This window comes from Macaca fascicularis, chromosome 18 (assembly GCF_037993035.2).
Source record: "Macaca fascicularis isolate 582-1 chromosome 18, T2T-MFA8v1.1".
NCBI classification, from domain to species: domain Eukaryota; kingdom Metazoa; phylum Chordata; class Mammalia; order Primates; family Cercopithecidae; genus Macaca; species Macaca fascicularis.
In genome coordinates this window covers 41943351-41955356 of record NC_088392.1, presented here as the reverse complement: position 1 = coordinate 41955356, position 12006 = coordinate 41943351, and the positions used below count along the sequence as shown (strand labels likewise).

At 34.8% G+C, this 12006-nt stretch overlaps 1 protein-coding gene across 5 annotated transcripts in view; it reads right to left on the bottom strand.

The window, feature by feature from the left end:
* Window positions 1–1609: 1609 nt before the first annotated feature.
* The window catches only part of SMAD2 (SMAD family member 2), an 88970-nt gene continuing 78573 nt past the window's right edge, over window positions 1610–12006 (bottom strand). For all 5 annotated transcript variants that reach the window (XM_065533861.2, XM_065533863.2, XM_074022342.1 and 2 more), the window contains 5 exons: window positions 10578–10631; window positions 8505–8717; window positions 6008–6145; window positions 5689–5833; window positions 1610–2316 (listed from right to left, as the gene is read on the bottom strand). In XM_065533861.2, coding sequence (XP_065389933.1) covers window positions 2193–2316; window positions 5689–5833; window positions 6008–6145; window positions 8505–8717; window positions 10578–10631 — 674 coding nt within the window. In that variant the 3' untranslated portion in view covers window positions 1610–2192. The remainder of the gene's footprint in view (window positions 2317–5688; window positions 5834–6007; window positions 6146–8504; window positions 8718–10577; window positions 10632–12006) is intronic.

Genomic DNA, 12006 nt, shown 5'->3' with positions numbered 1-12006 from the left:
CAGATCACAAAATAAGGCCACCTTCAAAATATTATAAACTATAGAATCATTCTGATCTTCAAGTTTGGATTTATAGAGGTTTCTGTATAAAGCATTAATACCTAATCACGAGTTTCCTTTAGTGTGAACCTTTTTGCGTTTGAAGGTATTTTCTTTGCCAGGAATGCTTGCCTCCCCTGGCTCATCACTTGGCTAGGTTCTTCAATGTCAGGTATTAGCTCATGTATCCTTTCCTTAGAGGCTTTCCTTGATGTCCTACCTGAAGCATCCCATCTGTTATTCTCCAGTACAGTACCCTGTTTATCTCCTTCATAGACAAGTAAGATGATTAAGGGTTAGTGTAACTGCTGTCTCAGCAAAGGCAGGAACTGTAGTTGTCTTGTTCACCTTTACCCAAAGACTAAGAAAGTTCCTGGTACAAACAGGTGAACAATAAATATTTGTTGAAAGAATAAAAAATTACTATACCAAATTTACATAAATACATACACATACACACAAATATAGGAAAATGGGGAGTACACGATAGAAAACCACCAAATGTTGAAAGTATTGAAAAATGATACCTGTAGAGATAGGTGAATATGATTTCAAAGAACAATTACCAAAGATAGCTTCAAAAATATGAAAATTTATGAAAAGACGACCAGGAGTGGTTATTTTCCATTTCTACTAAGATGCAAACAAAAAGAAATGTTTAAACTGCAATGAGTCAATATTAGATGTCATAATTATTTGCTGCAGAATGAACTACCAACAGAGTTTTGGAAATCTCCTCTCACTACAGAGTATGAAATATGGTCACAACCACAAAACCAGGATCAGTTAAGGACAGCTCAGACTACAGGTAACTTATAAGCTAAAAAACTTGCTAAATAAATGGCTTTTCCCCCAATTTTTAAAATTCTGAATTCATAATTATGTGTAGAATAACAATCAATTTATAAATTGAATACAACATACTTTAAAAACAGATGGCCCGTATCTGCTGATCGTACCTCTGCATCACTTTTCTAGGTATTTTGCAGAAACAATTACATTTACAAAACGTCCATTTCATAATACAATCTGGTAACTAAACCAAATCAAGCTACTCGAAGAGCAGAAGGTCTGCTGTTGAAATATTTTAAAATACCTTTTGAAAAATGGGTATTTAAAGATTCGCTTTTTAAAAAAGGGATATGTATATGGAAGTAATTCCAGCATATCCCTGAAAATAATTATACTGCCACCTATGCATTTTTTATGAGGTGGAAGGATAAATCAACAGACTGCTAGATTACACAAGTCAATTATTCCTGTTGAAACTTGGGCGTAAGACAAAGGGACTTTCTCCATATGAATTCTTACTGTACCCCAGAATTAACTGGTGCCAGCAGTATCAGTGCAACTATTACTGGTGATGATGTCATGCTATGCTGTTTTGATTATGAGGATAAAAATGGGAATGGAAAAAAGAGGCTTGGAAAGGTTTTCAGTATGGTTTCCTCATAATAAGATTTAGCAGTTAAAAACAAACAAACAAACAAACAAACAAAAAACACAAAAAGAATGACTGTTTAAGCCCCACTGAACACATTAAGGTCAAGGATTTCAAAAGTTAATCCACTTTTCTTCCCCCAAGAGTTTATTTTTGGTAAAAGGCAGAAAAATTAGTTTTTCTACAAGGAAAATCTGCTTCTAAATAATTTGAAAATCTTGATATATATTATATATTAAAAAAGACACACAAAAATAACAGAGAAGTGGGAATAACAGATTAGGTACTGTAACTTTATAAAGGTTTGCCTAGATCAAGAAGCAGCGCACACACACCTCATCTATGCAAACTAAAAATGTATATAAACAGCACAATACTGTGATACTGGATCATGATACATTACCTGTACACATAACTACTACTGTTATTAATAAACCTTTGGGACACTCAATTTTATGCCCAATAAGACATCATTAAGTCTTTAAAATCTTCTCTTCCTCTTTAATGGGAGAGTATTTCTAGACACTAATTTTCCCATCTAATATTCAAATATAGGAAACAGATTCCACAAGGTGCTTTAATTGATGAGACCTCAAGTGCTGTTTTCTCTCTTGAACTTTTGGATAGTAAACAGTCCATAGGGACCACACACAATACTATGACAGAAGAGTTGTTACATTAAGTCTTTTCATGGGACTTGATTGGTGAAGCTTTATGACATGCTTGAGCAACGCACTGAAGGGGATCCCATCTGAGTTAATACTTTGTCCAACCACTGTAGAGGTCCATTCAGATGAAGTTCAATCCAGCAAGGAGTACTTGTTACCGTCTGCCTTCTGTTTAAAAGAATACAGGAAAATGGTTATGAAATTCAAGTCCACAGGCAGGGAAAATGGCTATGTTTAGGTACACTGCATTAAAAATTTAGAGAAATTAAAAGGTTGTGTATATAATTTTGGACACGATTATTTCAAAAAATGGCTGATCCTCAAAGTACTTCTGATGATCTGGTTTTAGAAGTGATTTACAAGAACATTTTTTTCTCATCAAACTAAAATTAATAAGGTGATCTTATTATTCACCATCATCCAAAATGGAACACCTGAGAGAGAATGTAGATACTATTAATATCAGGCCAGGGCCAGATGTGGTGGCTCACAACTGTAATCAAAGCACTTTGGGAGGACGAGGCGGGCGGATCACAAGGTCAAGAGACTAAAACCATCCTGGCCAACATGGTGAAATCCCGTCTTTACTAAAAATACAAAAATTAGCTGGGCATGGTGGCGCGTGCCTGTAGTCCCAGCTACTCAGGCGGCTGAGACAGGACAGTCACTTGAACCCAGGAGGCAGAGGTTGCAGTGAGCCGAGATCATGCCACTGCACTTTAGCCTGGAGACAGAGCGAGACTTCGTCTTGAGGGGTAAAAAAAAAAAAAAAAATCAGGCCAAAAGGAGAGGCGTGAATAAGGATTGTCCAAGCAAACGAAGACATACAGTCACTGTACTTATCAAAACAACCACAGAATAGTAGATACTCAAACATCAAATGGAATCTAAATAAAAGTATACCAAAGCAAAAACAAAATTTTGGCCCAAGCTAAACCCATACCACAGAGTGTTAAAAGCTGGAATTCAACTTTCCCTGCCAAAGCCAATGAACACTCCTCTTAGCAACACCATTCGGGCTGTTCATAGTGCTTCAACAAAAGGGGCAACTCTATGGGAATTACAAATTATTCAAACACATCCTGTCACTTCCATCCATTGATTTTAGTTCCATCTTATTTGCTATACAGAATAAGTCAATAAATCCACTTGCTTCTATAAACTAACAGCCCTTCAAATATAAGAAAAGCCCATTATCAACTCTTCATCTCCAAGCAACACATGTTCAATATAATTTAAAACTGTACTTCCAAGGATGTCATTTTCTGAGGCAGATGGCATCAGTGCCCCACTATACCCTTCAGATTTTTCAGTGTGCTCTAGGCAACTTCCAAATGCAGGTATCTTCATTTCTGTGCCCAGGAACTTCTCTGATATACCAAAAAAGGCTAGAGGTGCCAGGAAATTAACATCCCCAGGAGCAGCTCTCAACCAAGGAAACAGAAATTGACATTTACATGCCCCGCAGTTCTGTTCCCCTGGGGAGGATAATTCTGTAGACTGTTTACTATTTCCCAAAGTTTCCCCAAGGGTGTCAGTTCTAGTGACCCACCCACTGTGGTAGGTGGCTTAACAATGGTCCTGGCTGCCCTTTTCTCCCCTGTCCCACTTCCCTTTCAGGAATAAGTCATAATCCAGGTCACTCAAGGGGAGTAGGTTTAAAAAGGCTGCCACACAGATATATTTCTTGATTAAATATGAATTCTTCATACATCTAAATTCCCTGTTTACTACATTTCCTAATTTTTAAGCTAACAACCAAGATGGCATTAAAGAAATTTAAAAAACATAGTTTTAGAAACCTAAATATTAAGTCTATTTCCTCAGCTCCAGAATGATTAAAGACAGTAAGTCCCTGGTAGCTACCCACATATCCACAGATAGATGGGTATTTGCCACTTTGATTTGTAAATGTTAGAGGAAACCACTTGATCTTCCAAAGTCAGATGTACCTGACTCCCAAGACTCACAAAAACATACTGCGTATTACTGCTTCTGTAATTACAGATTTTACTTTATCTCTGAGTTAAAGAATAGCAGAGTCCACAGTGAATGAAGAAGGGCAGTATCTTTACCAAGTAAAACTGCTCTTAGCAGAAGATCTATAGATACACATGGAATTCTCTCTGTAAGTCACTCTTATTTCCACTAAATTCCTATCATATTTTGCCTTATTCTAACCTTTTGAAGAAAAAAGTCTGACCTGAAATCTTATTAGACAATATAATTGAAATCCAATTTTGCTATCAACTCAAGTCTAAAGCTTTAAGAAAACGGCATTCACCATTCTCTACAGGTAACAACATCTCAAAAGGGTAATAATCAAAACAGAACTATAGCAAAATCATAAAATGACTCTACCAATATAACTCAGAAAAATTAGTGACAAGTCTTCATTTTGATATAAATACATAACATATATTTTAAAATGTATTCAACAAGTACACCTCACTCTCAAAGTCAGATTTCTGACAAAACTTAAGTTAGACAACCAAGTTCAAAACAAATCAATTTGGAAGAGACCAAATTGCCAGAAGCAGCAGGAATACAATCACTATATTACATGAAGATTTCTTAAGCAAGCATACGGAGAAAACAATACAAATTGAAGACTGAGTATTTTATTTTACTTAATTCCTACTCTTAAATATGGTAAAGTAGTCTTCCCTCTCTTTGATGTGAAATCCAATCTACTGTTTATCAATAATCTATTTTATCCACTGATGACAAATTAGTTTTTGTAAAACTTAAATATATAATTGTTACTACTATCCTTATAGAAGAGGTTAAGAGTCCAGGGGAACTATCTTCCAATCCCATCTCAACCACTTAAAATGTAACCTTGGGTAAATTACCAGCTTTCTATGCCTATTTACAAATATGTATTAGTTTGAACCATTTGTTACCTGCAAGGATGGCAATTTCATATATTTCAACCTTACAAAGAATGAATTGACAACAGAAATAGTAATTTTTAGATACTACACTTAAAACAGCACAATGCCTGTCACATTAGCAAGTATTCCTCCTATTTCTGAATGAAGTTCCTCCTCTTAACCTACATTCAGTTTGTCTTAATTTATTTGTCCAGCCTTATTTTTTCTATTCTCCAAACTGAATTGCTATGCTATCCTCAAGATTATCACTTCCCAACTCTGCCCACCCCATTTATGACTACTGAAATCCAACGCATCTTTTACAACTGGATCCCGTGCCATCAAGTTTTTCTTGAGCACTGTGTGCAAACATATCTCCTTCCATAAACTAACATAACTCTTCATATACACCCCTTTTATGGTATTTAACACTCTGCATTATCTTAAAATGCATGCCCGTGCATGTTTTAATGATATCTTCCATGATGGCAGCTCAGTAATTTGCAATAGTTTTTAATTTGGAGGCCTCCAACCTTATTTTACATAAAGATCAGCTGACTCTAACCTCAATGAAAATAGATACAAATGAACTCCAGAATATGCAAAAACGGAATAAAACATAATTACATTGTGGAAATTTAAGAACCAAATATGTATTTCATACCGGTATTCTGCTCCCCACCCTTTCACAAAACTCATTCTTATGGTGCACATTCTAGTTAGCTGGTAGACGGCTTCAAAACCCTGATTAACAGACTGAGCCAGAAGAGCAGCAAATTCCTGGTTGTTGAAGATCTTCAGATTACAGCCTATGATTAAAAAAGGTAAAAGAAACTGTCAAAAGAGTATCACTACTAAAAATTTTAAAAGGGTTACAAGTTTTAGAATATGAGCATGCAATCATCTACCAATTCCTAAGATTAGCAACTAGAAAAACTAAGCAAGTTGACATGATAGGTTTATTTACATTATTGAATGCATACCTGGTGGAATTTTACACACTGTTGCAGGGTGCCAACCGTATCTCTGATTACAATTGGGGCTCTGCACAAAGATTGCACTATCACTTAGGCACTCAGCAAAAACTTCCCCACCTATGTAATATAAGCGCACTCCTCTTCCTGAAACAAAATACAAAGGAGATTAGTTTTGTAACATTTACTATTTCCGTGTGACTTTAGAAGCATTTTCTTAGGAAAATTCTAAAATGATATAAGGTATTTCGAGGATCTTTTTCACAGATAATGTCTTTCTGAAGTCTAACTTTAAATATACTACTGTATATTTCTCCAAGAATACTATTTCACCAAGAATACTATATATTTCTCCAAGAATATTCTAGGTTTTATTGATTTTAAAATACATGTGTATCGAAAGTATTTAAACAATGTAGAAAAAGTACACAGATAGTAAAATAGTTTCATACAAATGGTATATATTATTTTAAAATAAGTAAAAGATTGAGTTAATTTTTGAAGGAATTCACTGTTTGGAGAAATATATCTTCGTTACAACTGTATTTTCTTAAAGATCCCACTAACGTTAAGAAAAAAGATACAAAAACATCAAGAGGTTAAGAGTCATTTCCCATTTTGAAAACTATATATTACGGTGGAAACCAAGCCTCTAGATGTATAAGCATGATTAAGTGAGAAAAAATTCTACTGGGAGATTTTTAATATACTTCTTTCAGAGTATGACAGATCACAGATGCAAAATAATATGAGATATAAGAATTTAAAAAAAAAAAATTGTGAGAGGCAGAATTCTAACACGGCACCTAAGAGTCTCAGCCCTGAGATGCACATACATTCTCTATTAATCAAACACTAGGTGCTGCTGTTAAGGAATTTTTCAGATGTAATTAAGGCAGCAGATCAGTTAACCTTAAGAAAGGGAGATTATATTTGGTGGGCCTGACTCAATCAGGCAATCCTTTAAAAGGGACTAGACTGTCATAGGGTAGTGATGCAAAGCATGAGAAGTATTCAACACAAGAGGCATTCTCCATCGCTGACTTTGAAGATGGATGGCACCACGTGACAAGGAATTCAGGTGGCATCTAGGAGCTGAATTCTGCCACAACCATGTGGGCTTAGAAGAGGACCTCAAGCTCCAGATAAGAACACAGGCCAGCTAATATCTCAATCTTCGCCTTGTTAAACCTTGAAAAGACCGCCTAACCCATGACTGGACTCCCGACCCATAGAAACTGCGAGGTAAAAAATTGGTGTTTTAGGCCACTGAGTTTGCGGTAATTTGTTACACAGTAAAGAAAACTAATAAAACAACTAACATTCCAGATTTAATAAATACAGAACCTGGTACGCTGGTTCTGTTAAGACTATGGAATATTTGTAAAATAGTTATGCATGTGGTCATTGGAAAAACATTAAGTCCAAAAGTAGAGATTTTTCAGGCTATATTCCCTTATCAAAATCACCTATAAAACTAGAAATCAAAAATTTAAAAAAATCTAATAATGACAGCAATCTAAAACTTTGGAGGGAGAAGAGAATAGGGCAGGAAAAAACCCATTAAATTTTTTTGCAGAACCCCAAATAAGACACAAAAACAAAAAACTATTTTAGTTAAAGCACCTACAGTGCCACTGGGTATCTTAATAAGATTATCCAAATTTATACATCAAGCAAGATTTGAGAACTTCCACATGGAACCAAGTAATAGATCTTCTAGTCATTATCATTTTGCAGTATCAAAATCAGCCTTTGATAACCAGCATTACTTCTCACAGGAGGTGATGGTTAATCAGAAAAAAAAAACAGAAGCAAACTATTGTTAAAATAAGTTACTTTAAGGTGATGAGAATGATGTTCAATTATGAATGGCTCTCACACTTTTTCACTTCATTGTTAAGGAAATACTGAGCACCCCAAGAGCTTTTGTTTATGTGAATATTATGGAAAATGACCATATTAGATATAAAAACTGAGATTTAAAAAACTCATTTAAAAATCAAATAATAAATCCATTACATATTAACATAAACAATGTTTATGAAAAACAGCTGTATTTCCAAAGCAAAAAAAAACAGTGGCCACATTTCACCCTTTTGCAAATCTCTTTAATGTCTAGTGTAACAGAATTGGAGTCTCACTATCAAATCTACATTTCATCTCCTGCAAAATCATACGTATGTAGGCTCTAGAATACTCCACTGTGCACTCATGAGAGAATGAGAGTAAAAATGGCAAACAGCATCTCGGTACTACTGTGAAAATAGCTTTGACCTCACAAACTAGCTGAAAGGGTTTCTGGGACTACCCGAAGTCCGCAGACCACATTTTGAGATGTCCCTGAATTATATTTTGAACTATATTAAACGCAGTTCTTGTTTTAGATATCTCATTTCAGATGAACAGCAAGCAGATTTCATTTAATATATAAACTCACCAAAGGGGAAAAAACCTGGAAGCTATATAAAGGAACTGAAAAAAAAAAAAAAAAAAAAAAACATACCTATATGCCTTCTTGTCATTTCTACTGTGGCATTTCGGTTAACATTGGAGAGTAAACCTAAGCAGAACCTCTCTGAATTTGATGGATCTGTAAAGCCATCTACAGTGAGTGAGGGTTGTGATGCATGGAAGGTTTCTCCAACCCTCTGATTTAATTCATAATATGCTATTGAACACCAAAATGCAGGTTCTGAGTAAGTAACTGGCTGTAAGTCTGAAAAAGAAAAAAATAAAAATAAAAAATAAATAAAAGGAAGAAATGTGTGAACAATTCAAGCCAAAATTAGACTGAATATAATCATCTTTACATGCTCTATGCCAGCCTGCACTGGCAAAAGCTCAGGAAGTAGACATAATCGGTTTCCATAGATCATACCAGATTTTCAATATTTTTCACCCAAAACTCCAGTTTCATATATCATACCAGATTTTTTCAAATTTCCCCCATGTCATTAAATCACTTTTTGTTGGATTCTTTGTTTTACCAGTAGTTTTAGTCTAGCTCCTGTTCAAATACAAAACAATCATAGGCAAAGTCAGTCAACTTGCCATACTTGGTGCATTTCTAAAGCACATAAAAAAGCTAACGTGGGGTAAGATAAAGCCGATGCAAAGATTAACGAGTCAAAAGCCACACAAAGAAAAATAGACATAATAAAAGGATACAAAATATAACATATTTTTACATTTGTCTATTTTAACATCAAATTCTTGGTGAGATACCCTAGCTACAAAAAGAGAAAATCCACTCACACATGAGAACCAGAAAGCAGTAACACACAAAGATCATGCAAGTGGAAACAGACCATAGAGTCAAAAGACTACTTATTTCACTGGAAAACTATGTATTTAGCTTCTGCAATTTTGACTAAAACATAGGAATACTGCAAAAGAAAAAAACCTCATAATTGTGTAAAATAAATTCCAAACATATAACAACCCAAGAGAAATTGTGAAATAGCAGGGTAAAATGAGGGCAAAAATAATAATAGTAATACAGAAATGTATATATAGTCATCCCTTGTCATTTGCAGGGGATTGGTTCTAGGACCGGCTCCTCCTAACTAAAAACCCTCAGATGTTCAAGTCCCTGACATAAAAGGGCATAGTATTTGCATGTAACTTAAATTCACGTCATCATGTATACTTTAAATCATCTCTAGATTACTTATAATACCTAACAATGTAAATACTATACAAATAGTTGTTATACTGTATTTTAAAATTTGGGCCCAGCACGGTGGCTCACGTCTGTAATCCCAGCACTTTAAGAGGACGAGGTGGGTGGATCGTTTGAGGCCAGGAGTTTGAGACCAGCCTGGGCAACATAGTGAAACCCCGTTTCTACTAAAAATACAAAAATTAGCTGGGTGTGGCAGCATGCACCTGTAGTCCCAGCTACTCAGGAGGCTGAGGCAGAGAACTGCTTGAACCCAGGAGACAGAGGTTGCAGTGAGCCAAGATCGCGCCACTGCACTTTAGCCTGGGCGACAGAGCGAGACTCTGTCTCAAAAAATAAATAAAATTAAATAAACAAAATTTGTATTAGTTTTTATTGTTATATTGTTATTTTCATTTTTTCCCGAGTATTTTCAGTCTGCAGTTGGTTGAATCTGTAGGTTGAACTCATGGTTATGAAGGGACCATACACATACACATTTGTACATATACACGCACACTCTCATACATATATAACCCCCATACTACATATACATATTTATGTCAATGTGTATATATATGTAATACCATACCTGTTAATTGCTACATCATAAAACATAACCATAAAAATCTAGCCATAATAGGTTACATAATTTTCTATGAGGAATACGATTTCAATAATAAAAAGATTATACCTATTTCTTATGTGTGTCAGCAGAAAATACTTTTAATAATTTTGAGGGATGGCATCAATATTCTTTTTAAAAAGCACTATTGTAAACCACACACATAATTATTTGGTTATTCATTAGGATCCTTTTCTCCGATATATAAAAAATAACTCCTAGAGAAGATTTTTATTATTAAGTAGGTGATACAGTATAAACATGATGAGGGGAACGTATTTGCAACTTACCCAAGCTATGATTAACAGGGGAAAGAGTAGTAGGAGATAGTTCTGCTGGAGAGCCTAAAACAAAAGGATTTAATTTAAAAATAAATGAAGTATTTCCAGAACTTCTGATCAAGTAATCATAAAACTGGTTTTATCTGGTAATAATTATCAACAATAATACAAAGATAATTTAAATACCAAGAATTCAGGATATATAGTGCTTAAATTTAATTTGTGGGGGGTGGGTGGGAGAAAAGGTGGGGGGTTCCTGTATAAAAGGTGCAACAGTTTTGGCTTGCAGCCCACCAGTTCATCTTCCCAAAGATACTTAATGTTGACAGTTCCTTAGGTATCTTTCCAAAATATTCTATGAACCACATAAGCAAATACATTTTTTGTTCTGTGTCCTTTCTTTTCATACACAAGTGGTAACCATTTTTGATCTTCTATATTATTCTACCAGATTGTTCACAATGTGTTATTAGTCATATAACATTGGGATCCCATATTGATGGATATTCAGGCTATTTTCAATCTTTTGCTACAAGAACCAACGCTTTAAGATTGCAATAACTAATCTTGACCATTCTGCATGCTTCCAATCACATCTGAAGGATACATTCTTAAAGAAACTGCCAGGTCGAAAGGTTTGTGCACTTGCAATTTTGATAGATTTGGGTAAAATTATCATTCATCAAGGTTGTACCAGTTTACATTCCCAGTCAGAACATAGTAAAGGGATGCCTGTGGTGTTATTGCTTCTAGATGAAAACATGGTCACAAGTACAGTTTTAATTTTGAGTAGCTTTACACATGTTTACACTGTATTTCCTTTCCGTAATAGCCTATTCTTTTTTTTTTCTGTGATGTTGATCATTTTCTTATTGATCATTCGAAAGCTCTTTATATATATTAGGGATACAAGACTTCTTATGGTATGAGTTACAAATATTTAGTCATTGGTCTTATGACTCTTAATCCTAATTTTGATCATGTAGCACTAAAAAAAAAAACCCTTCTACATGATTTATCAATCATCTTTGGGTTACTGTCACACTTTGGGATAAAACAGCGATGATGGTGGGTATCTTACTCTTGACTTTAGAGTAATGTTTCTACCATTTTTCCCATTAAGCATGGCATTGGCTTTGAGGCTGACAGCAATGAAATACTTATTTAGGATTTTTGCATCAATAGTCTCAAGCAATATGAGCCTGAAAATTTACATGAGTGCTATGTTTGTAAGGCTTTGTGGTCAATGTTATTACAATCTAGCAATTTTATCCTCTGAAAAGGTTTAAACAGTATTATAACAGCATATTCTTCAAAAGTTTGGTAGAATTCTTCTGTGAAATCATTTATAGTTAGTAACTTTCTAGGGTTTACTATGAGACATTATTCTATGAAGGGTGACTTGTTCAGATAGCTCTATTTTCTGGAGTCAGTTTCG